Consider the following 26956-nt stretch of genomic DNA (forward strand, 5'->3'; position numbering starts at 1 on the left):
GAGTGTCTGATGGGATTCTGAGTGCTGACTGCAGGTACAGAAGTGTGTGTGTGGGGTCCTACACCCTCAGATGGAAGCAGCAGGGCCCTGCAGTGAATGTATTATCCACAAGTGCCTTGAGAAGCACAATTTCACCAGTCCACTGTGCTCTGAAGTGCTGACTGTTTCCTCTATGGTACCAAAATTCATTAAGAGAGAAAAAACTCTTAAAATGTGGATGTCACCAACTCCGAGGTCTTGATCTTAAGCCAGTGGGGCATTTCCATAGATTTCAGGAAAAGGTTGAGCTTTTCCTTATATCTATCCTATGGGTCTCACTAACCACATTGCTCCTGATTAGCAGCAATGTGATGGACATGGGTATGCCTGGAGTATTAACCCTGTATGGATACAATGAGTAGCTACCAGACAGGGAGAGGAAGAATCATTCCTTTTCAGATGAATTTGATGGCCATGGAATGGTTGGTTTAGGATTAGGGTCAGGGTTAGGGTTAGCCTTCCTTACGTTGATGCAGTTCACTCCTAAAAGATTTACAGTTCTCCCCTGCAGAAAAAAAAAAAAAGCAAACATTGATGAATCATTCCTCTCTAGTGCTGAACTTCAAGCCACATCCTAATTTGATATTGTGCTCAACCCCATCTATAAACGTAGTTGTCAGCCACACATACAGTTTTGTCCCAACTCTAATTAAAAACTTCACAGGTTGATTTGTGTCTTTGTCCTGAAATGAAGCTACTTGATTTGGCTTCTGAATAGTAGATACAAAGCCAGCAAGAAGGGCAGAGAAAGAGAAAAATCCATAACGGGTGAAAGGGACGAGGAAAAAATTAATGTGAGAACCTTGATTAAAATATAAAACTACAGAAAAGAAAAAAAACAAGAAAACCTGGAATTATAGTAGTCTGAGCATTGGCAAAGTCTGAACAAGCTACTTCCAAACATGAACTCATACAGCATGTGCTTCGGGCACTGAGGACGTGTTTCCCACTAATGTGCTGCTTATGTGCAATTAATTAATTAATATTTTTATTATTATAATAAAATAATTTAATAAATAATTTAAAAAACTAATGTGCTTAACGTGCATCCTTTCAGCTTGGCCAGAAACCAACTGTTGGACAATCCAGCCATAGTTATCTATGCTACGATTGGGAATGACGTCTGCAATGGGTAAGGTGGAAATCAAGCTAGCTTTTATATGGCCATAAATTTGGTTCTTTAGACTACTCCTTGCTGCTTTGACATTTTATTCTCTTTGCTTTAGGGTTCCCCTCAGTGATGTTTTGCTTTGCTGTTGTTGCTTAGTCTTTGTTTCATTCTTATTTTTCTGCTGAAAATACTGGTTATCACCTTATCTGCATCTATCGTTGCTGCTTACCAGCCCTTATTTAGAGCTCTTCTGTCCTTCTTTTACAAGCCAGTGATAAAGTGACCAAAGGCATGCTTGAAGTTGACCATTTCTTATATAGCAAATGAAATGAAGTATTACAACAACAGGAGGAAAAAGAATAGCATTTATGAGCATGTGTATCCATTTTGCCCAGTGTGCCATCTCCCCCCAGATGGGGTAGTGTGCCAGGCCTACCTTTTTTGAAGAACCACAATATGGTCTCCTGTCAAGGTCGATTTCCACACTGCCTATGTTGCACACTGCCTGCAGGCTTTGTTGTGCTCTCCTGATGGCTTTTTTTTCTTTCTGGCTTTGCTCACATCACAAGCTCAGCAGGAGAATGAACTGAAGCCTTCCAAACTAATGATTCTGGCACTACCCATTATGAACGCTCACAGGGTTGCCCAGAGGTCATTGTTTTGATACTTCTCTTCCTCCCTTAGTGACAAAACTACAGCCCAGAAAGCTCACACCTTGCAAGCAGGCCAACGCACAGCACACCCACACCCCAGCTCTGTTTTTGCAAGTGGTCTGAAAGGGCACTCTGTCTATCTAACATTACCTTCACCATGATGGATCTTCAGATTTTCTTTTAAGTCAGTCTCACAGTTTGACCTGGCAGGCAGCTAAGCACCACACAGCTGTTCACTTGGACCCCACTGCAGTGGTATGCTGGAGAGAACTGGGAAGCGCAAGAATTCACTGGGTTGAGATAGGATGGTTTAATAAGCAAGAGTTGGAAGGGAAAGGAAAGGTAGGAAGAACTAACTAACAAAAATCTCCAGTAACAACAAAAAGAATGCACAACACAGGTGATGCCCGAAACAATTGCTCACCACCCGCTAACGCCCAGCCAATCTCTCCAAGCAGCAGCTGCTCCCCAACCCTACTATTATTGCTGAGCATGAAGTCATGTACTATTGGTCAGCCTTTTGGCTAGTTTAGGTCAGCTGCTCTAAACTGTCCCCTCCCAGCTCCTTGTTCCCCCAGCATGAAAAGCTGAAACATCCTTGGCCCTGTGCAGCAGTGCTCAGCAACAACTGAAACATTGCTGTGTTATCAACATAATTCTCATTTAAGTCCAAATGAGAAAAAAAAAAAGCTAAAGTCACTGCTTTTCCTTGTGATTTAGTCCTCATTCTGCAGGTTAATCCTCTTCCTTCCCCTGCCCCTAACACAGCTTTCTATTCTTGCCTGAAGGAAAAAAAGAAGCTCTCCACAAGTTTAAATAATTTCAACTTTATGTCATCCATTTGTATTTTACAAAACAGCATTTGTTACTGCTTTGTCGTGGTGCCCATTACCTGCCAGAGACACTTTTGTCTGCTCTGACTCTCTTTGCTGTTTTCCTCCACAACATCCATAGCATCAAAAGAGATGCTGGCTGCATTGATCCCCTGTGACTCCAGTAAAGGAAGTACTGCAGCTGGTATGGAAACATCACGCTTCCACTGAATGGGATGGGGAGCACAGCAGGATTTTTTTGTCATCTGGTCACTCTATGGCCTGATAATGCCCAAAGAGGATGCGCAGCGTCCAGAATGCCTGGCTTTAAGCCACAAGCTAGACAAATGAAAACCTATTCAGGGCATCTTTGAAGAGCAGTAATTTTGTCTTTCTGGCCATATCCTGTATTTTAGCTTCAGACGAGAGAGTCATGTGCTGAGCACACTGGAGACACAGTTCTTAGCCAAGGTGTGGTTAAAATGCCCATATTCATGTGAAGGGTAGGGCAATGAGTTACATGGATTCTTGTGGAGGAGGAAGATAATGAAACTGAGTGTGTGGTGTACGCTCCCAGTAGTCTCCACGCTCTGACAATAATGAGCACCACCAATTGCAGACACCACGCTGTCGCTGCACCTTTTGATTGCACTTGGGGCAAGGCAACCTTCTCCAGCCTCTCTTTCCCAGCTTTGAAATTACAACTTCTCCAGCAAACACAAGGGTGACAATGACCAAACATGGTGGAGCAGAGCTGGAAAAGTGTTGTCCAGTTTGCATGAAGCTGTCTCTATGTGGTACCCGTGGTGCTGAGACATCCACAAGCTGCATGTGTCCATCCATTGTGCATTTGTGTACGGTAGGGAAGAAGGGAGCTTTCCCTAAAATAGCTTGATCCAATGCAAGCAGCCAAGCATCCTGTCATTAATGCTGCTTGCTACATGCTGGAATGATATCAGCTTCCAGAGGTTCTAAAGGTTTTAATTTCAAAGCCTGGCACAGAAAAGAAATGTAAAGCAATGCATGGAAACATCTGCGTGGCTTCAGTAGGGAATGACAAGAGAACATGGAGCTATGAATGTCATATGAATTTTACCTCCCTCTGCTGTATTTGCTTACCATAGTATTTGCTTACATCAGCGCAGTACTTTGAAATCAGGTTCTGCAACACCTGCAGGTGAAAATCAAATAATTTAAGGGCAAGACTACAGCCTTATCTCAAAAGTACTTTGTTTGGGTGGCTGTCACAAACGTGAACCTGAATCTTGATGCTGTTTTTCACTTCTCTCTAACCAGAAATTCTCAGACACTGCAGAAGCACATACTGCACTAAGATCAACATCTAGGCCCAGGAAACTTGTCTAATTACTATCTTGCAGGCAAAATGTATCTTGGCAAGGAATCCCAGATCCTTAATGGAAGAGCATGGCACTCAGTCCTCCCCACAGTGCAACCGTTTCTAGTGCCTCAAAGCAAAACACCAAAGGCTGTGGAGGCTTCTGCTTTTGCAGGACACTCACCAGCAAGCAATCCTGCCTGATTTTCCAACAGTTTAGTCATCCCCATCTTGAGCTTACCCTGCTCTTGCTTGTGGGGAAGCCGTACATTGGCTATATGGGGCTCGTGGACTTTGACAGGGAAGGTCTCCAAGCCTCTGTACCACATGGAAGGCTGGGTGCTCTTCAGATAAAGGATTCAGAAAAAGGCCTTTCTTTCCGAAAGCTTTGGTCAAACTGAGCTGCATTTTCACACCAGGACCAGCATCATCTCCCCAGCCCTTGGGAGATTACCTGCCTGGAGACACCTCCATCCACCTGTTGATATGAGGCAATAGCACTCGGGAGAGATCAGGCGAGTGCTCTTTATACAATGAAATGGTTGTTTTATTAATATAACAAGAGTAGTTTTCTCTAAGAAGCCTGGGGGAGTTTGGCTTGTTTGTTTTTCTTATGTAAGTAAGTTGGAATTTATTTCAACTTCAGAGGTTACTCCACAAAACAAGACTGCACACCTGCCTGTGTTTTTAACTGTGAGAAGGCTTTTGTTTGTTACGATTAATTTCTGCATTGCTCATTATTATGGCAATAGCAACAGGAGTCTAAAGAGCACCACATCACTTCTATAAGGTTTTATTTAGCTAACCTAATATGGAAGAACAGAGAACAAGAAAGCGCTGCTATTGCACGTGCCTGTTTGTAGGCCCAGCATTGCCTGACACAATGCCCTGTTTGCACTCCCTTCTGCAGGAACAAGGACACGCTGGCTCACATGACCACCCCCAAAGAAATGTTCTCCAACGTCATGCAAGCTCTGCGATACCTGGACTCCCGGCTTCCAAACAGCAGCCACGTGATTCTGACAGGCTTGGTGGATGGACGCTTTCTCTGGGATAACCTACACAACAGATATCATCCTCTGGGTAAATATGAGATGTGGTGGGGTCCTTTTGGTTATCACTCACTCATGTTTCCTTCTCTCCCTGAGTAATTTGTGAGTCTATTGGCATATTTCAAGGAAGCCTAAGTAGTGGAGATGTGGAAAATATGAGCTTGGCTGTGCAGTTGGATAGTCACCCCCAGCATGGAATAGAGCATCTAGACGGCAGATCCCTAAACATATGATGCCCAAACCCACTCAGCCCCAAACCATGCTCAACACAAAAATGTGGAGGTGGAAACAAGCTGGGCACCTGGTGAACACCTCCACTCTCTGACTGATGGATGTCTTGGTAAAACTAGGTGTGGACCAGGGCAGGATTAAGCCAAGGAGTTGCAAAAGACTGAGTAGATACTAGAGAAATAAATTTTCCACAAGCACTCGGGTGACTGCCACCTCCTATTCTGCACGTAGGTGTGACGACTGAAGCTTCACACTACATAGGCACGTTTTGAGGCTTTCTCTCGAGTAAAGTTGCCCTAAGGTGCCTCGAGATAATGTTTGTTCTTATTATCCCACGGTCTATAAAGAAAAAACACAAAATACTTCATCCAGGTAACAAAGAAAGTTTTTATCGAAATACCAATAACAAAAACCATAAAACCATGACATTTTTACATGTAGCAGAAGTGTGTTTGATGTTCTCCATTCAAGTGTAGGTATGAGGAACTGTAGAGGAACCAGGCCAAAAGTATGTCCCTTCTGATCTTTGGGTAAAGAAATCTTTCCTGCATCTGAATAAGTAAGAAGTTGTTGCCATATTAGTCTTCATCGGTAAAGGGAGAGAAGAGAAGGTAAATCACTTCATTAAGATGGTAGATTATACCTTCAAATGATTTTTGCTATTTGAGCTTTCAGGAGGCTTTGATTTCCCCAAGTTTTGTCATTACTCATAAGCCCCATAGTTTCTGCTTGATATACTGCCAGGTCATTTTCCCCATCAAAAGTTCCTTTTCTCTGGAAGTATGAAGTCTCCATTTCTATTGTTACTCTATGATCCTCTCCTTCTACTCTGCCCAGGTGAGGCCACATTCAGACTACTGTGTCCAGTTCTGGGCTTCCCAGTTCAAAAAAGACAGGAATCTCCTAGAAGGAGTCCAGCGAAGGGCCACAAAGATGATAAAGTGCCTGAAGCATCTCCCCTGTGAGGAAAGGCTGAGTAACCTGGATCTGTTCAGCCTGGGGAAAAGAGGACTGAGAGGAGAATCTGATTAATGTTTATAAACATCTAAATGGAGGTGGGAGGCAAATGGACGAAGCCAGGCTCTTCTTGGTGGTGTGTAGTGCTAGGACAAGGAGTAATAAACATGAACATAGGAAGTTCCATACGAACATGTGGAAGAACTTCTTTATGTTAAGGGTGATGGAGCACTGGGAAAGACTGCAGAGAGGTTGTGAAGACTCCTTTTATGGAGATATTCAAAACCTGTCTGGATGCCTGCGTATACAACCTATTATAGGGAACCTGCTTAGCAAGGGGGTTGGACTTGGTGATCTCTTGAAGTCCCTTCCAACCCCTGTGATTCTGTGATTCTGCGATCATCACCTTTTCTCAAATTAGCACTATACTACTATCAAGTGAAAACATAAGGAAAAGAAAAAAAAGGAAACCCCCATTCCTTCTGGCTCAGGGGGAGATAATAACTCTTCAGTCACACAAATGCACTTCTTTGCTTGATTGCATGTTTATCACAGGGGCGGTTCCTCTACTGGGTGTCTAATTATCAAAGATAACACGTACCATTTTTGGCGCAAGGCAAACCAGGAGCGATTAGCTATAGGGCCAGTTGGCAATTTTTCAGAGGGCTTCAATCACCTCAGAGGGAACCAATTAATCCTCAGCAACATGTTTTGCAGCAAGACATCACTTCTGGCAGATCTTCCGACAGGTTGTGAGGAGGTTTCCCTGCTTGGCAGCCCATCAGGCTCCGCCAGCCGTCATCCTGGCTTTCTGACAAAATACCCACCTGGGCTCGTGTAGACCAAACCCGTTGGCTGCGGCAGCCATTTGCACCCCAGGCCACCAAAAGCCCATGTCAGGACCTGGCACGTGGGACTATATGGGTCTGGGACATTCCCACCTGCCCTTGATGTTTGAGCTCTCCTGCTGTTGTTCCCTGGCTGTAGGGTGAGAGAAGGAGCCACATCTGTGTCACGTTGCTCCGACAAAGCAGCCCGAGGAGCCCATTTCATTTGGGTGCTATCATACTCTGTAGTTCCTGGAACAGCAATGACAAAATCTGGGGATGCGAGGAGCCACAAAGCAAAGTCATGGCAGTACCTGTGGCCACTGGGCATGCAGAGCTTCCCTCTCTGTGTTTTGCAGGGCAGCTGAACAGAGACGTCACCTACAGCCAGCTGTACACTTTCCTCAACTGCCTTCAGGTAAGGTCTCCCTTAGGAGCACCCCTGCCCTCTCCACTCATTTGCTTGCCACTGACCTCCTGCCTCCCCTGCCCACCCAGGTGAGCCCCTGCAGCGGCTGGCTGACTGCCAACGAGACTCTCAGGAACCTGACCTCAGAGGTAAGGAGAAATGGTACCTATGAGTTTGATGTGCAGGTCCACCCTCTTGCCCAGAGAGTCTTCCAGTCAGCTCTACCCCTGAATCTTGTATAGAATCCTAGAATTATTTACACTGGAAAAGATCTCCAAGACCAGCAAGTCCAACTGTCCACCTGATCTACAAAGACCCACCACTGAACATGTCTCTTAGTGCCACATCCACAAGTCTCATTAATACCTCCCGGGGTGGGGACTCCATTATCTGCCAGGTGAGCCAGTTCCAGTATTGAACACCCCCTCCGTGATGAAATTCTTCCTAAATACCAGGTGTCTTGTGTTATACAACCAGATGTTTTCACTGAAACAGCACAAGATGCCCCAAACCATTTGACAACAGCAACAGCAGATAAAAATACATCATTGGAATGCAGAGCAACTAAAAGAATGTGGAACATCTCCATATCAAGAGAAAGCTGATCTCTTTCATTTTGTTTTAGTCTTTTATACGACTGTTATGATGCTGGACTAAACCTGGTGTCCCAAATGCAAGACATCAGAACATTTTTTCTTCCATAAATGTGGATGACAAGATGTGGAATTTTCTGTGCCCATTCTTTCAAGTATCCCTCAAGCTCTCAGAGCACAGCACAGCTAACCTGTGTTCATCCTGTGATCCTTCAGCTGTCCAAATTCATTCTTGAAAGACATGATCTCTCCGAGGTCCCCATGATCTCCGTGAGACAAAAACATTCAGGGTCTTGCTCTTCGAGAAGAAATTCTTTGATAAGGAAATTGCTTACAGGCCAGGGGCTGTGAGCACGATAAGGTGATGGCACAGGTTTTGCTGGCTGCAGGAGCAAACCGCTGCCCAGGGTCTGCACTGATGTCCCTCAAGCAGATTGCTCCTGGTGGCATGGCCAACAAAAAATACGGCCTTAATTTTGCCAGGCTTTACATACGTTTTTCACTGTACGCTCCATCCCTCTTGACTTATGAAGCACATTCCTAAGTCTTTGCAGGACTGCACCTTATTTAACACCAGCAGTACAGAACCGCTGTCCACGAACAGCTCTATGACTGCAGGGCACAAGTCCATCTCCCTTCTGGCTTCCTGTCTGAAACTAATTGTCTCTGTTATCATCCTACCTGCATATGTTAAGTATTTAGGAGATCTTAATCTCTGTTATGTCTGTAAAATTCACCCTGCATGGAGTCAGTTGCTGATGGAGGTAATTTACTTCACGGAGAGTAAGAGCAGAATACAGCCTAGCTAACTGAGCATTAATACCATTGACACAGCAGCATGGAGATAATGGGAAAGGAAAACATTTAGCCTCTATAGAAAGTTTTAGTCTTCCTTAAGAGGAACTGAGCTGCTACTCATCAAAAGGCCCCTGAAATGAGAGGGCCTGAATAGGAGCAGGGCCACTGCTAAAAGAAATTTCTGGTAAAATAGCTATGTGTCATGTTAGTCTTGTTATCCGAGTTGGTGCAATCTGCAATGGCACAGGGCATTGTGAGTTGTCACTACATTGCCTGATTTTTGCAGAGAGCCTTACAACTTTCCAATGTCCTGAAAGAAATCAGCAGAACTCAGAAGTTTGCCAACTTTGATGTTTTCTACATGGATTTCCCACTGAAACAAAGTAAGTGGCTTTTCCCTCTCCTCTCTCAAGTGGTGCTCAAACCCCATGCTAGGATGCTAACCCATCCCAATCTGTTAGCTCTGTACCAAGGGCAGATTTTCTCAGTCAGTTTTCCTCCCCGAGAAATGCAGCCACCTTCCCTTAACTCAGTGCTCCCAAAAGCATCTCCCTCAGTAGGAACTAGCTTCTCTCCTGTGTTTCCTTCCGCACCAAAAATACTGCTCTACTCTGACTTGAAGGATTTGCCACATTCACCTTTATGTGATCTTAAGTGATACTATGTAAGCACATTCCCTAAATCACTTTCTTCTGCTGCTGACAAAGTACAAACAGAATTTACAGCACCACATATCACAAGGAAAGCAGAAGCACTCCTGACAAATCAGTGGTAGAAACAGTCTTGTCACCTCCCTGCGGGCAATGGGGTCATTGCCATACACTCTGTAGCCACCTCTTCCCAAGGGTCACCGTCTCCATCCCTCAGCCCACAGGACAGGAGCTCCAGTTTGACCATTCTGGGGCCTCCTCAATATCATGGACTTTTAGATTCTATATACAGTACATAACAATTAAATAAAAAATCTGATCTGCATTCTCTTATTTTTGTATTCACCAAGAGGTCCTGCTTGAAAAATTATGCCTGAGGACCATATGTTCCTTTTTTTTTTTAATGCCATTTTAAATCTCAGAACGTAGACAGCTAGAAGAGCCATGAAGGGACAGAAGCAGCTGGCAATACTTCAAAGTGTACATCTCCAACACCTCTCCCAGTCAGCGTCTGCCCATCCTCAGTAGCACCAAGCTGCTGAGGCACCGAGGACTATTGCAAAAGTCTCAGCTGGAGCCAAAACCCATCAAACTCACAAATTTATTTTATTCTCCATGACCCAGTTCTGGGAGCCGGGCTGGGTCTCATGCAGAGCACACAGAGGAGGAGGTAAAGCTTAGGATGGGATTTTTTCCATCCAAAACTGAAACTCAAAGATGCCGACCCCATTGTCAAGCTAGATATCATAGCAAAGAGTTTCAAGGTGGCCAAGTGTTTGCTAATTAATATTTAACAAGACATTGGGATTTGAAACAAACTACCTGCTGGGTAGGCAAATTACCTTAATAAGTTGAATTGCTAACTTTAGGTAATTTATTTGCTTTCGCAAAAAGAAACATTTGATATAATTTGCTGTTCTTGATTACATTGCATTAAATAAACGAGGCAAATGAACACACATGCACATACAAACACCATCTCTCACAGACACCCTGCAAAGTTTCCTGCAGCCCTGGAGCCGGCGATGTGCGCTTCCATCAGTAAAGCTGTCAGCTCGTGGATGCACTCAGAAGCGAGCTGAGGCTGCTGACCTACTTTCTGCTCTCCTCCTGAAGCAAGTGCAAATCCTCCCCTAGCCTCCTCAGACATCAAATATTTAGCAGTGGTTGCAGTGCTGTGATGAGGACAAGAGTTCTAGGCAGGCATGTGCTGATATCTACACAACCACTCCCAGCTTTCTTGGATGGAGCCTTCTTGGGTATAGAGCAATTGTTTGAGATTTAGGTGGGCATTCAAGTTGAGATGTTGCCTTTGGCTTAAGAACTTAGTGGTTATGTAAACAAGTAGTGCAGTAACACAGGCTGGTTTTGACTTCTCCTGGTGTGGATGTGAGCAAGCTCTGGCCTAGCCTAGCCTAAGAAATAGGCACTTTAGGGCAATCTCTGGATGCTCACAGTCGCTATCTATTTGTCTAAGAACAGCTCTGGGATTTTTGGAGGTCAAGTATATAATAGACTAAACTGACTTTGTTGCCAGAAATTTTGCTGACCTTACTTACCTGCTGTTTCTGGCACTGGAAGGGGAATCTGTCCAAAGTACAACACAGTACACAGCCTCATACCCAATGTAAGACACCATCTATAAGAGGCTGGCCAAGCTCATACCATGCGTGTTGTGTGTGAACCCAGTCCCTGCTGTAAGATAAGATTTCATTGTGCTCAACATACTACAGTTTTGAAATAAACTTCTGAGTCCTGTTCTTCAAAACAAGTCACTTTGCTGTTGAACAAAGCATCACAATTACATTTCTATAGTTAAAGTAGGAATGCTGCCAATCTATGAATTCAGGGCCAGAATGAGGATCCGGACATCGCTTCTTGCCACAACAGCCAGAGTCCATGCTGGTAATTCTAGGTCAAAACTGTGGCACTTGAAAGGAAAATACTTTTCTCCTGACAGGATGCTCACTAGGCACGGTATTAGGAATTCTTAATCTGTCATTATAAAAAAAATTATCAAATTTATAGTCTGTTAATGTTATATCCACTGGTCCCAGGTTTGATCGCTATAGCCCTTTTGAAGAAGGCAAGCATTTTGCTTCTCTAATGGCTCTGTGGCTCACTGTAGAGCATCATTTGCATTGACTGTTGTGCTTATGTAATTCAAAAGGTTATTTTGTTGAGTTGAAAAAGGCCACTCGGAAGTAATGTAATGTAACTGAAAGTGACATCCCATTCCTGCAGACATCAGCGCCTGTGAATACTGTGTTACCATCTCTTTCTCTAAAAAGCCCTGTTTTCTTTAGCTTTTCCTTTCATATATTTATTTCCTGCTCTGCTGAAGCTGAGACTAAAGTAGAAAATACAAAAGTATTGAATCACTATTAAATAATTTATAGCTTTAGTCACTACAGCACTGGTCTTATTGGAGGGAAAGAGAATTGTTTTACTATCATTTACGTTCACAGCACTTCCTTGCTTAAATATTTCAGATTGAAAAAAACAACAATAACGTCTTAAATACTGCCCCAAGGAGATGGAGATTGTATGCAGTAATGGCTCTGACAACTTTATATAAATTATCATAATCTTCACTCAGCTTTGCTGGGAGCTTAAAAGTACTGTGGGCATTTGGAGGAGGATGGGGGGTCCTATCTCAGTGCAGTGCAGTAACCCCTCATCTTTTGTGCTCTGCAGCGGCCGAAGAGTGGCACAGGATGGGCGGTGAGCCCTGGCAGCTGATCGAGCCAGTGGATGGCTTCCATCCCAGCCAGGTAAAATCCTGAGGTGATGGCAGGGAGTGGTGTGGAGAGTGGGATGCCAGTGTCTGCCTGTGGTGTCTGGTTGTCCTGCAGAGGGGATGGTGGACTGTGGATTTCTCTTTTATAAGAGATGCTGATTCAGTCCCTGCCCCCAACCATGATCATGACTGTGATGTTGGCCCTGCCTGTGCCCATGTCCATGCCTGTTATCCATGTCCATGTCCCTTTCTCAAGCTCCTCGCCCATGTTCATGCCCCTGTATCCCACATCCTCATCCTCCAAGGCCACAGATCTTAGCATATCCCAGATCAAAGCGTTCATTTTGAAGCTATACATGTAAATTGGTTTATGCTCTATGGCTATGTATCGTGAAGAACTTCTCTCCCCATTTCTTTGCCTCTAAGGAAGGGTGGCAAGGGAAGGTTCACAGTCAGAAGTGGATGAAAGAGAGGAGAAACAGCAGCTCAACTGTAACCCCATGCTTGGGCCCACTGGTCTTGTGCTATGTTTGCCTAGTTTCCATCATCTTTGCTTTTGGAGTACTCCTTTCTGAACCCGTGCCATGTTTTTAAGAGCAATCAGCTCTTCAATCCTGTGATCAACTACAACAAAGCAATTCTTTTTCTTAGGCTGCAGGTTTCAAACACACACGTATTTGGAAACAAATGCATTCTTGAAATGTGAAAAGTGAAGCAAAAGGGTGTCCCATCTTCCCAATACCACCCTGCGTAAAACTGTATGACTGCCCCTCAAATGACAATACCAAATAGCTGTTTCCCATGCTCAAAAGAATTTAGGAGGGGGATTTATGATGGAAGACAACACCCCACATATGTTCACTTCCACATCACCACCAAGTAATCCAATGCAATGCTAATAGAAAAGAACTAGGAAAGAGTGGAGGAGCATTTCATTGGGCACACATTCCAAGAACTGCATTCCAACCTGCATTTCAGCAGCTTCCCCACTGTCTTTTCAGCCAGTGGAGAGCTGCATGGGAAATCCAAAGCCAAAATAAGTGTTTTCCTTGATATCCTTTACATTCTGTGATGATCAGGTGAAGCAAAATGGTCTCTAGCTCACCCTTGCCATGCCACAAAATCTTCCTGTTCTCAAAGGGACTCTTTCATGTCAGCATTAGTGCCTGTTTGGGTACCAGGCACTGCCACAAGATAGCTGCAGGGAGATACAAGTTTGCAGCCTGAGGACATGGGGAAAATGTGCCTAGATTTTTTGCTGCAGGCCTTTTGAAAGGAAGCAATTAGAGAAAACTTGGCAAATGAAACGGGTGTGAAAACAGCGATGAAATCAAGCCCATTTCCAACCATGCCATCTGGGGAAACTGCGCATTGAGAGAGTCTGGAGGTGAGCAGATAAGCTATTTGTGGCTGTTCTACACCTTAACCTGAGGGTATATACGTGGCCATCAGCAAGAGACCACCACAGCAGTGGTTCTCCAGGTCACAGCCTTTCCAACACGCTCCTGCCTACATCCTGCAATACAGCACGGCATAGAGCCCAACAAGCATTTGCCTTGAAGGGAACCTTCCCAAGCCATAAGAAAATGACAGAAGGGCATGGAAGGGCAGCTGCAAGCCTACACACATCCAACTGCTGCTGTATTTTCTTCCCCCAGGCCCAGCATCCTACAGTCATTACTATCTCCCTCTCCTGCTGTTAGGATGACGTTAATGCTTTTATAGGTACGTTTTCCCATACAGCCAAGGTGCCAGCTGTAGATATGCCTCACTTCAAGTGAGTTATTTCCCTTCTAGGATTTATTAATTAGCCTTATCCAAACATCCACCACTTTAAATCCATTTTTCTTTCTCCTGCTATTATACACAAGCCTGTTAGCAACACAGCACTATTTGGGCTGAGACACAGCACTCTGCTCTGAACGAACAGCTCTCACAGTACAAAACAGGGGAAGTTTGAGCACAGCATGATTTTTAAGAGTAGGCTTGAGAGAGATGACAAACAACTCGCTCACTCCTCATACAAGTTTTATTTAAGGTTTGACTTCATACCAGCCTCTGGCCAGGTACAATTTTAACACCACTTAATGCTGCCTAGCACAAGAGAGTTGATACCCTGCGGCTTGCCAAGGGATTGAGGTCTCTTACCTCCATCTCTGCAGCAATTCCTCACTCATCATGTATAGCTCAGCAAATAAATATGATGAATAAGTCCTTGCCTGGACAATTTTGCTGCATTTTTCTCAAAGCAGATCTCAAAGCATTTGAGAAATATTCACAAATATTTGAAGTGAGCAGCACTCCAAGGAAAGCGTATGCATTTTGGCTGTTGCTAGAGGGACACCATGATTGATCCCCAATGGTAGTGAAACTCCTTTGAGCAGAAGTCTGAGCTCTGCCCCCGAGTTTCACTTGCTCCTTATCTGCTATCTCATTAATGACAGAAAACCATAACTCAGTTGTATAACCAGGCGTATCTGATAGAGCATTGGTCCAACTATACAGGAAGAGAGTGGAAGAGAATTGCATCTTTCCAAAAGCCACATACAAATCATTGCAAAGAGAAGGAAGAGGGAAAAAAAGAAAAAAGGTAATGATACGTATGTCCCATCAGAGCTACTATGTTTTCTCATGCACTGAAAAAGGCTAGGTTAGGACACTTCAATTAAATAGTGTCCGTAGACAGTAAGTGATTCTTAAAAATCCTTAAAAGGGAAAAACACCAAACACTCATTTGTTTAGCCCAGCCAAGAATTGTGTCCTATAAAAGTGTTCCTGGGGAACAAAGGGCGTTTTCCCGTGTGTTTTCATTAAGCTGCAAAATTGAAGATTGTGATTACACATTCTTGGCATAATCCTCTATCTCAGGTTTCAAAGCTGAAATTGTGCTCTGCAGATTTTGCATCTTTGATTTATTTTTTAACCAAAACTCACAGATCAAGCTGTAAGTGGACAAAAATCACATCATTTAACACCTAAAATCAAGGCACGTAACTCAGTCCTGTTAAGATCCCTCTAATCTCTGAGACAGTGCTCCCTCAGGTCCTGCTCAGTTGCCCTCGGAAGAAATCCGACTTTCTCTTCCCATTGACTACAGGGGGAGCCCAGGGAGTTTTTCAGCATCTCTTCCATTCTACAAATCTCACTGCAAACCATCCTGAGTGCCAGATGGTTTCAAGGACATTGCTTTTCTCTGGAACAGCTGATTGCTTTGTTTGTATGGAACAGCCATGCATTTCAACAGGATCCTGTACAAATTGCTTCATTTCTTGCTTTTACGAAGTTACCACAGAGAATGTGAAAGCCCTGAGCGTCACAAACTGTAAACTGAGATGCTTGGAAGAGTCTTAATGGTTATGTACAGGCAGGAAAGCACAGCTTGACTGTGATTAGATTCTCCCTTTTTTCTTTCTTTAAGTCTGAGCAAAACACATTATGGCCAGGAAAAAGAAAAAAAGTAAAAAAAAGGGAAAAGCTAGAACAACACATATCAGATTAGTTGTGTATTTACACTTTGCTGAGAAGCGTTTCCCATCCTCGTCTTTGTGCAGAGGAAAAAACCATCCCAAAGCTGCTAACACAGCACAGCTACCTCCCAGTCACGGTCACCCAGGGCTACACAAGGAAAGGGCAGCAGTTGCTTTCAAGGTTGATTAGGATTTGTCAGCCTCATAGAAAATCATCATCATCACAAAAACCACGTGACTTGTAGCTGGTCTCAAAGCACAAGATGTTTGGGATTGAAAAAGGGCCTACAGTTTCTCTCACTGTGAGGCTTTCTGTCTGTGCCTCACTGCTCATCCAGGGTAAGTTATCCAAACCATCAGCACCACACGAACTGTTGTCTGAGCAAGACCTGCACAATTTAGGGCATTCTGAGTACATGCATCTTCAACTGCAGCCAACAGGAGCCTGAACACTGCAGAGCAAAGCTCCTGTGATACTTTTTCAGAGGCTGCATCATGAAAAGACAGTGTTTTTTCTCTCAAAAGCAAACAAAATCACTAAGCATAGGGAAAGCTTAGGGTTTTGTGAAGGTGGGTTGGAAATTCCCATAGTGGGACAGATCCCTCTGACACAGACAGGGCTCAGCCATCTTGAGGCTAGGGTGTCCCAGAACTCCTGTTTGGTCACTTTTAGGAATTGCCCCAAGAAAAGACACCATGTTACACAATTTCCCCTATCCCTCTCCCCTACGCAACGTCCCTGATAATGAGGTCACAACCAACAAGAATCTAAGAGCTTCTACCCCACAGGTGTGACTCTGTGCACGAGCTCTGAATAAAAGAAAGTTTTCTTCTCCTGGCTTCTCCAGGCCCATCGTTACTTCAAAAGCACGGCATTACAAAGAAGTGCATGAAACTTCCCCAAAGGCTCCAGCCTGTTCCCAAATGTTGAAACTTTAGTTCAAACACTTTGGTTCTATGAACCCATCTTGGCCCTTAACAAAACGGCTTTGTTAGCCCTGTTCAAGTCTCATTGATAATGTTAGCGTGAGCTTTATGGCTGCGTGAGCTTTATGGCTGAAAGTAAAGTTACCGTATAATTGTAGAAGTTAAAACAAAAAAATGCATTTAGCAAAGTGTGAAAACTTGTTTAAAGGCGAATCAGGCTGTCTCCTCTTTCCTTTCCTCCTGCCCTTGATGTTTTTCACCCTAGCAATACAGAAACAATTTCTCTCTAGTGAATAACTTCTAGGGCAAACACCCCATGAAAGGCAGAGCAATGCTGGTAGCGAGGAGAAGAGCTATTCTACCACTTCCAGCAGCTCTCCTGGGAAAGGGCTCTGTGAACTCAGAGAATCAGAGGTGGTTGGCTTTGAACCTGGACATAATTAGACCTCTTTTTTCACAGCACCTAGAGTTTCCTTATAGTATATCAGAGTGAATAGTTATTAGATGTATCAGAAGAACTCAAGAGCTTGAATTCCTTTGGACTAACAAGAGATTTATGCATTACATCCAAGCAGTGCTTTTGATGAACTTTCATAATTGTTAGGAGAATCAGAGCCTATGGTTTTCAAATAGAAGTCTGTTGCCCAGACATCATAGGTGTCAGGAAACCGTTGGAGACCTGGGTGCCTGCATTTATTATCTCTCTATTTTCCTGTAACTGACAAAAGACAACACATTGTTAATAGAAGGTGGAACTTCATGCTTGCAAATCGCATCCTAAAAGTATTTAATATAGTAATTTACATCTTAAAGAAACTTTTGGAGGTCATATCTTTATTTTCACTTTATTGGAAATGAGCATTTGTTGGTAAATCTAGTTTTTGCACTGGTCAGGCAGGTGCAGATACGCAATCTTTATTTTCATTGTTCAAATGGATTTTCCCCTGTGCAAGCAGCTGGATTGAACTTTTCTTTGAGGTTACAGTCTGTCATGTTTAGTCTGGAGAAGAGAAGGCTCAGGGGAGACTTGATTGCTAATTGCTTTATTGCTGAAAAAAGATGGTGGCGGAGGGGGAGGCAAGAGGGGGTCAGCCTCTTCTCCCAGGTAACAGTGCTAGGATGAGAGGAAAAGGCCTCAAGTTATGCCAGGGGACGTTCAGTTCAGGTATTAGGAAACATTTTTTCTCAGAAAGACTGGTAATGCATTAGAACAGGCTGCCAGGGAGGTGGTAGAATCACTTTTCCTGAACCCAGTGGGGTTGGGTTGACTGTTGGACTAGATGGTCTTTTCCAACTTTAGTGATTCTATGTGAATATAGAGAGGAGTCTTCTTTCTGGTGGGTACTCCTAAGTATGAAATGTCTATGTTGTAGAGACACAAGAAATTGACAGTACTATCTGTGATGTTTGCAGATTGCTGCAGCCCTGGGAACAAGTGTTACCTGGCAGAAGGCACTACGCGAATGGCCTCAAGTGCTTGGAAAGGAGAATCCATTCAATGATCAGATTGAAGCTATATTCAAAGATCAAGGTGGACATTGATTCCCAGTTTGACAAAGCCATGTCTTATGGTGATGCTTCCGAGTACATTCCAGGAAACAAAATTATTAGAGACCAAAAACAGAAAGAAAGGAAGAAAAGAGGAAGCAAATTATCAGAGTCAAACTCTTCTGTTGTTCAAAATAGCAGTACAAAGAGGCAACAGTACTGAAGTTAGCACGACTGCACTGTTTTCAGCAGTGCATCTCAAACTGCAAAGTCATCCACCTGCACAAGTAGGCAAGTCTTTCTTTGGCACTTCAAAAATAAAAATAAAAAAAAATCAAAGGCTACCTGCCAGCTAGACCACTTACTGTGCTGGTTTGGAAATCCAGAAGATTTTTTCAACATAGAGCAAACCTCATTGTTTTTCTTACAGAACATCGTTTCTGGTCTTTCCATTTGTATTGTTTCAACAACTAATCTGATCCCAAAAGGACGGGGGGCATTTTGTTACTATAAATTGTGTATGTGTAATTGCCCTGACTGTTAGTACATTATTTAGCTGCTATTTGCTTATTAAAGTGTGCCAGGAGTAACAAGGCACTAGGAATTAGAGTTGCCTGGCAGCATTAGGTCGGCCTGAGCACAAGTTCTCTTCCCCCCCATTAACAAGCTGGTAACCTTACAACCTTCAATGTATTTAACACAGATTACTTTTTAAAGCTCTAACATCTTCACTCTTCTGCTTCATAACAAACAAGATGTTCTCTCCTGCTTGTTATGTAGGCATGCCCTCAGGAATTACCAAAGGTAACAGGCAGCTCTTACCTGCTCTATTTAATAAGTAGGATTGAGGACTGAAATAAAAGTGGTCTCTTTACACCAGCTCACCCAATATTGCTGAAGAAAAAAAAAAAAAAAAGAGAAAGAACGAACTCACTACCACAACAACAAAATATCCAATCAATCAAAATTAGAGACAGCTTTGCTGGTTGCATAAAGTTGTACTGATTACACATGGAAAATCATGGTAAATACTAAGTGCTAGCATGGCATGACTGAGCCCATCAGTTAGCCAAAGTTCAGGTGTACTTGGTCTGCTTTTTTTCTGACAGTGTCCTCTGCATAAGGCTGTGTCAGCTGTGACCCAGCCCTGAGGCTGTTCGACAAACTGAATGAGGTGGCCTGGCTGTGCATGGACCTGAGCACTCTGGCTGTGTCTGCATCTACTCAGCAGTTTGAATAGGCAGACAAGGACTTGAAGGTGTTATAGATCTTTAGTTTTTTTTTTTTTTTTAGTCAGTGCAACACCATTTATTATGGGACTTATGGGACAACTGTTAACATTTATAAAAATATTCTAGCTACCTGTTCTAGGAAATCAAGAGAAAATAAATTCTTTAATTGAATTATACTTACTAATAATGCTCCAATTCATTCAAGGCATTTAGGAGTTATCAAAATATCCACTGTCTCCCAAGAAACAGTTTGAACCCATCCTTCCTCACACATGCCTCTGCTATCAAGTGTTAGAGGTGGGAAAAGGAAACCTGCCTGCCTGCAGTACAAAAGCTCTCTGCCAAAGAGAATAGTGTTCAATGTATGTGTGCCAAGCCAGCCTCCCTGTCTTTCATTAAAAGCACCACCAGGACAAAAGTCAAATGCACCCACCTCTGGTTTTGCTATAGATCAGATACAATAGGACAATATCTATGGAACTGTGTCATATAATTTCCTGTACCCCCATAAGGAAATGAAGCAATTAAAAAGGGGGAGGAGAACAGCATGTGTTTAGAAGCCAAATTTTCAGGCAATCTCATTGCAAATCACTGTTTCATTTTAGGTTAGGTTTTAATAATGTCAATTAGGAGTTATAAAAGCTAGGGAAAATGAAGTTTCCTCAGTTAAAAAAAATTCATTGCCCAGAGCAAAGCGTTTTCCATTTGTAGAATTTCCTATTAGTAAACATCATGAGATTGTGAACCATAGAAAAAGCCTTCTTACAAAATTAGAACATCCTCTCAATCAAGAGACCTGAAACCTCCAAAGGCAAATCTCAAAGCTCTCAGATTTGCCCTAGCAGCATTACTGCTGTGTGCTTGATGCAATCCTTGAGGGACTCCATAAAATGGGCTCGCCCTTGGCTGCAGGAGCCCTGAACAAACCTCATCCTCACGCCTCAGCAGCAAACTCTGCAGTTCAGCATTAAAATCAGGCTGGATGCAAAGATAGGATTTGTAACTGAGGCAGTAACTATTTGCAAATATAGCCTAACAACCCTCCTCTATATTTGTATCTCTGTTATTTAAAAGTATTTAAACAGTTGAAGATCTACATCCTCGACCATCAAACACTAGTAACTGAACACCATGTATTTTTAAATAGCTGATTCTGACAAAGCTTAATTAATCTAAAGCAGCAGCAAATGATGAATTGTACTCTGTTCCCTTAATTTAACTGTTTTGATGCTCAATTTGTTGATTATGACAAATGTTATTAGTAATTCCATTTGTGTTTTACATGAACTTAATGCTTTGTCATCTGAGTTATTTTTGAAAGAAAGAAAACTGCATCTGTATCTACCAGGAGCTATTTGAATGCCCTTGGTCTGGCTTCTTCCAAAAGGCTCAACTAAATACAAAAAAAGTTCCAACCTGTAGGGCAGACAGCTCTCGCCCTTCAGTGACATTTGTCTGAATCTTTTCAAACCCTGGAGCTGTATTTGGCTTTCCATTTCATCAAAAACAGATAAAATCCTAAAGGCCCTGCATGGTCTATGCAGTAGAAAGAGCACAATCACTTTCTAGTATTAAGAGTAAAAAATTTAAGTAGAATGATTGCTCTTGTATTTCTGCTTTCGACATTTATCAAGGCTTCAGTGCACCAGCAGCCAAAATAACATAGAAACTTACTCCCCTCACACCAGCTTTCCTTGCTCCCTCATGCCTACCTTGTAATGCCCAGAAAACAGACCACTGCTGTTTCTGAGAAAGAAATGTCACTGCTCACCTTTAGAAGAACCAGGGAAGTCTGACAGAAGGTTCACAGCAGCATGGTTCAAGAGTGTAACTGGAGGCTTTTTGTCACATGCTTCTGCCTGCAGTAGTACAGGTGACCATCACATGCAGCTTGTGCTTGGAACCCACCATCAAGGCCAGCTTTTCTATCTTGTATAAACTGTAACAGGTGACAAGTTTCCTTGTTGAGAATATTTTTCAGCTTAGGCAATGAAATACAAATACTAGTTTCTATGATGGTTAATAGTCCTTTTAACCTAAATAAAAGTATGCCACTTACCTCTATGTTTATAGACTCTTGCTTCATATCTAACGATTTTTATTAACATCTTCTTGGAAGAATAAGGTGAGTGGATGGTCTACCATGTATCCATGGATTAAATTTACTCTTCCTCTGTTTATGTTGTATTGCTACTCTGCTGTCAAAGTCTCTACCTTAAGAGAAAAGAAGCATTTCTCCTTGTTGCACTCAAACTGGTCTGGTCTCTAGCAGCCTCTACATCCAGATGTTTTATTCCAACCAGTTCATGGTAACTGCCAATCAATAATTTGGTCTCCCATTGCAAAACTCAATGCTAGGTACCCCTGAGGCAACATCTTCCCAAATAAAGATTTTGGGATACATATAGTGAATAGAATCCTTTCCCAAACATTGTGTGGAGTCCATCTTCTCTTCTTTAGCCTACAAACTAGTGTCTCAAATGCATAGATGACATTAGAAGTAGTTACATAGCGTTTTATTTTTTTTATTTTAAAAGGATAAAATAAATCTCAATACATAATTTGGAAATATTTAAAGACATTGGATAAAAGGAAAGTAGATTTAAAAGCAAAAGTACAAAAGTGGCAGTTTAAGGTACAGAATTTAGTGTTTCAAGTATGAAAATACGACAGCTAAACAAGTATTCCACTACTGCATTTGTAATAGTGGGGTAATCAGATAGTATTTCACTAAGAACAGTGAAAAGCTGTGAAAATAGCAGATTTTAACTGAGTAGTTTTGGCATTTTATGATGGGTCTGTAGTACTGTTTTTATATGCAATTACAGACATTTATGGCAGGAGGAAGACCCATACTTTCTGCCAGAGTATTAGTTGGTAGATAGCAGCTTTATAGTGTCTTACAGAAAAAGCTATTTTACAACCTATTCCTGGCCCTCAAATGGAGTAGAATTCAAGCTTGGACAAACTGTGAGGTCCAGGAAATACTAATGTACACAACCCTAAAGCTAAAATTTATTTTTAATATAGCAGTCCTAACAAAAATATTCAAGACCTTTCATTTCTATCAAAGTGCAATATACTGCATACATAATTCCACACCTGTAAACGACATAGCATACATGTCATACACTTATCCATACCAGTTTGTACGAGAAACAACAAAAATATTTAAAACAAAAGAAGCATGAGTATTGTGAATATCTCCTGTTCTGAGCACAAAGATATTGTGCAAGCAAGAAATGCCTATATTGCATGCTTTAGAATAAAATTTACTATTAATTTCTATGCCTGATCATTATGAAAAAACCCTCCAACAATAAAGTTCCTGCTTCAGCACCTTTCTTCTCAGAGAACTCTGAACTACTCATTCAGGGAGCTGAGTTAGCTAGTTAGCTTGTGTTTTCACTAGCTCCTCCCTGGCCCTGAGACCTGAAGTGCGATTTCCTGCAATAATTTAGTTTTTTCAAGAAGAGAATGTACTTAGCTAAAAACACATCCCAAAAGTTATATAAATATTTAGCACATTTAGAAACAGCTAATTGCTTCCCACTATACTCAAAAGCTATGAAATAAGTTTTAAAATCTTTAAAGTGAGACAAAAATACTGCATAACAGCCCTATATAAAGGTATGTACTCTCTCAAATTTAAAGCTTAAGTGATCCAGATGACTTTCCACAGATTTTTAATTTTTTTTTCCTTTTTATTTCACATGGCCTTTTGCATAGGTATTTTCTTCATGTTCTCCTTCCTGCGGTTAAAGCTTTCCAATTGGTTTGTAGCAAGCATCAGGTTGCCACATACGAAGGTCAACAAGAACTTGATTTAGCTTTTGCATCCAAAGGTTACGTTCTTCCTTAGTATCAGCAGATAGCCAATTCCTAAAAAGCAAAGAACAATGAATTAGACATCTCCCCCTTCTTCTACATAGGGAGTCAGAAAAAGGTCAAGCTTATCTACAAAATCCCAAATAGCAAAGGAAAAAATGAAATCAAGTATTCCAGAACTCCGTTAAGTTCCACTAAACCACCTGGCATTTCTACTTTTAAGAACAGAGAACTCAGCATTTCCAGAAGATTGAAGCGTGATAATAAGACAAAACAAGACTAAGAGTGAACAAAATTTAAGTGTGATCTCCAAAATCTAAACATTTAAATGAGTGCTGCATCGGCGTGCCAAAATTGTAAAGCTATATTAAAACCATGACGTAAGGTAAGACAATCCCTCCCTTTCCATAAACCACATGAGGTTCGTGATTTCATCCACTTACTTTGTAACACAGAGCGTGTCTCTGCATTGGCTGACAAGAGTCTCTTTATCATCTTCCCTCTGAGGACGGACAGTTATTAGTTCAAAGGTGTTGGGTCGGGCACAGAACTCCCTGTTGACTGGCTCAATCTGACGATTAGTGCAGTTAGCCAAGTTTATCCGGCCCAAAGGATGCTGAAAGTCAAGTTCACTCATCAGTAAAGAATGCTGCTATGATTAATTCTGATCATGTTTTAACTAATTTTTTTTTTTTTTAAAATGAATTCTCTCCCCCAATAAATAGAAGTATTCTACTTTGCACATTGAAAAGAGCCAAAGGTGAGGAAAAACACAGACAGTGGAATACACACTTCCATATACAGTACAGTTAACAAATCTACCCCTCTAAGGCTTAGACTTTAGAAAGATATATTCACACTTTTTCAAGAGAAGCTTTGCTTTTAAACTCTCATTCAAGAGAACTTCATAATAAAATCTAAACTGATTGAGCAAATGCTATCAAAGCCTACAGAAAGCAAGAACTTTAAGGATGCTTGCATCATTCCTGTCAGAGTCTATAAGCATATGGATTCATCTTTAAACATGCAACTAATGCACTTAGCTGCAGAGTCTAGCTGCTTCAGCTCCCTCTGTAGTTAACGGCTAGCCACTTTTAAGGAGGATTTTAATTGTCAAGGTGGTTATCCCTTTTCATTGACTACAGAGAGGTTCAGCTGTACAACTAAAGTTACAGATCTCTTCCAATTCATCACACCTACAGAATACATCACAAGCAGCTCTTGAGCAGGAGAAAAGCTTGCTTTTTAATGGGAACAGTCACTAAACATGGATAGTTAATATAATTTAGGTTACAGGAAAAAGGATAGCTCCATTTCAACTAAAATTAAGAAAGAATATATCCATCAGAATGTGTATTCCCAACATGTGAAGCTTATTTTAAATAAAATGTCATCATTTAAAGCAATAATTGCCCAATACTGATATTTCTGAGCTATGTCTACCATGCATGATAGAACAGCCATAAGACACTAAAAGAGAGATTTTACCATTGCTGTGGAGAGTAGTCAGGTATATTCTTTTATATACCTGTATCATTCTTTTAATATATCTCTGTTACTCTAAAAAAGATAAACCTAGAACATTTTCAAGAACAGAACAGCCTGGAAGGCAAACCAAAGCAGCTTTGCTGAATTAAAGGAGAATAAGATTTATCATATCGATTTTTAGCTTTTTTAAAAAATATTATTATTACATTACATTAAACAGATTACTTTCCTCTCTCATGGCAAGGAAACAGAGTACACTGATATTTTGGCAAATATCAGCATTTGGTCTTCCTCTGTTAGTTGGAAAGAAACTAAATTCAGGCATCTGGACTGGCATAGAAGATCCATAAGAACCAGAGTTTGTCATATTTGGGGGGAAGAAGTGCTGTGCCAACAAACAAGTATTTAATGGTAAGCTGCTTAAGTTAGTCAGAAAAACCCTCTTGAAAGCAATCCTTATAGAAACTTGAAATGTTTCAGTGCATATTGCAGGAAAGGCTAAGGAGACACAAGGTTCACCTTAGTGACAGATGAACCTCTCTGATTTGGCTCATTAGCCAGACAATAACACAGGTTTATGTAAGAGCCACTTAAAAGCACCAATTTCAGCTATAAAAGAGAGATCCAAGAAAGCAGCAACTGCAAACAACACAGTCCATAATTACAGCCATGCTTATACAGTATAGAAAGGTTGTCCAATCTCACCCTTCACTATATTGAGTGTTAAAGTCAATGTTTAGTCTAAAATTTAGGGCAACTGGATACAGCCTGCTTATTAACCTGTACAAACTTGGTCAATTTCAATTAAATAGCCTCTGCATTACTAATTTGACAAATACAGTAGGAAGTTTTAAGGCTAAAAGGGTAATTTAATACAGATTTTCTACTACTTTTCCCCTTCCCCAACAGATAAAACAGTCAGTTTCTACTTTTGCCCTTGTTTATGTCAAATTTATGAAGACAAGCCTTCTCCATCCCCCAAGGAAGCTTTAGAAGTTTGAATCTCCTGCTCTGTATGTAATTACCTGAAACCTTAAGTATGAGTTATTAAAAAAGATCAGCAAATACATGAAGTATTACAGAACTTCAATCTTGAGCTTTATGACCAGTACTACCTTCCGTTTTTCATCATCTGGGTACGTCCAGTAAGATATACAGTTTCCAGAAAGCACACACCACCGCCTGTGCCAAGCTCCAAATCCACTAACATCTTCAAACATAGTCTTGTAAAAGAGAAAAAAATGTTAACGTTATACTTTCAGTTTGGTCTGTACTCAACTACTTTTTTCCTGCAGAATGGTTCTGCCAATAAAACCCTTCACTGCAGTAAGCTTAAGTAGGAGAAAATACCTACTGGGAGAGACTTCTAATATATACTTATTTTCCAGATAGACTGTTGCCTTTTGATCAAAATGCACCTATCACTGCTATTTCAAATGACTAGATTTTTAATATTGACAATGTTAAGCATTCCCTTTATTTTCAGATAACGGAGGGTAGCACATAAAAGACACTTTCTCAGTGGTTCACAAACCACGTACTAGTATAGCACAAGCTATTCTGGTTACATATTTAAGTCATCTTGATTTACAAGTTAGGATCACAAAGCTTATATCTGGCTATTCTGCAGGCTACATTCAGGATTCCACACAGTTTAAAAGAAACTAAAAAATAATCTTAAATATTTTTTTGGCAGTTTATTTTATAGGAGACAGGATTATGCTTATTTCAAGGCCCATTTCCTTAGTATTTCAATGGGAAGTTTGTCTCCCTTCTCTCCCTGATTCTTCATGAACTTGTACAAAACATTTTTCTCCAATTAACTTTCATATCTTGTTTTCTACTTTTCATAATTTAGATTATACATTTTTAATAAGGCAGGGAGTTTCCAAACCTCCACTTTGGAAAAAAAGTAATACATGCACTGTTCTCCAGGTTTTACGTATAACAGAAGTAAACAAATGTGTTTTAAAAGCAGCATACAAAACATGGGCTATCGAACACTACAAGCATGCAAAATGTTTGCATCTAATCAAAGCTGAACAGACTTCATTAAGGAGACAATTGCTTGAAAAAAATTATGAAAACACTAGAATAAAGACAGTTTAATGGCTTGCTGAAGTATTTTCATAACATATTTACTGCCATCTGCTGGATACAACCTCAACAACTCCATCTGTTAGACCCAAGCATATTTTCCAAAGCCCAGATTCAGAGAGAGAACTGCTTAAGGTGTCTCTAGAAAGTAGCTTAAGTAAAAGTCTGTGCACACAGTGAAGTAAGCATCTTTTGCTAGAGATAATCTGTTCATACCAAAA

At 41.5% G+C, this 26956-nt stretch overlaps 2 protein-coding genes and 1 long non-coding RNA gene across 5 annotated transcripts in view; 1 reads left to right on the forward strand and 2 right to left on the reverse strand.

Moving 5' to 3' along the window:
* The window catches only part of AOAH (acyloxyacyl hydrolase), a 70740-nt gene extending 49357 nt beyond the window's left edge, over positions 1-21383 (forward strand). For both annotated transcript variants that reach the window (XM_010713031.3, XM_010713032.3), the window contains exons 17-23: positions 1097-1171; positions 4862-5034; positions 7378-7436; positions 7517-7576; positions 9105-9201; positions 12166-12242; positions 18016-21383. In XM_010713031.3, coding sequence (XP_010711333.1) covers positions 1097-1171; positions 4862-5034; positions 7378-7436; positions 7517-7576; positions 9105-9201; positions 12166-12242; positions 18016-18144 — 670 coding nt within the window. In that variant the 3' untranslated portion in view covers positions 18145-21383. The remainder of the gene's footprint in view (positions 1-1096; positions 1172-4861; positions 5035-7377; positions 7437-7516; positions 7577-9104; positions 9202-12165; positions 12243-18015) is intronic.
* On the reverse strand, positions 5-21173 carry LOC116216765. Its single transcript, XR_004160181.1, has 5 exons — positions 21094-21173; positions 18913-18984; positions 3735-3786; positions 1954-2073; positions 5-544 (listed from the first exon to the last, which is right to left on the reverse strand). It is a non-coding gene; the product is annotated as an uncharacterized LOC116216765 (long non-coding RNA).
* A 448-nt stretch (positions 21384-21831) lies between the features above and the next one.
* ANLN (anillin actin binding protein) overlaps positions 21832-26956 on the reverse strand; it is a 28034-nt gene continuing 22909 nt past the window's right edge. For both annotated transcript variants that reach the window (XM_010713034.3, XM_010713033.3), the window contains 3 exons: positions 25754-25861; positions 23594-23766; positions 21832-23204 (listed from right to left, as the gene is read on the reverse strand). In XM_010713034.3, coding sequence (XP_010711336.1) covers positions 23081-23204; positions 23594-23766; positions 25754-25861 — 405 coding nt within the window. In that variant the 3' untranslated portion in view covers positions 21832-23080. The remainder of the gene's footprint in view (positions 23205-23593; positions 23767-25753; positions 25862-26956) is intronic.

Source organism: Meleagris gallopavo, chromosome 6 (genome assembly GCF_000146605.3).
Source record: "Meleagris gallopavo isolate NT-WF06-2002-E0010 breed Aviagen turkey brand Nicholas breeding stock chromosome 6, Turkey_5.1, whole genome shotgun sequence".
NCBI lineage: Eukaryota > Metazoa > Chordata > Aves > Galliformes > Phasianidae > Meleagris > Meleagris gallopavo.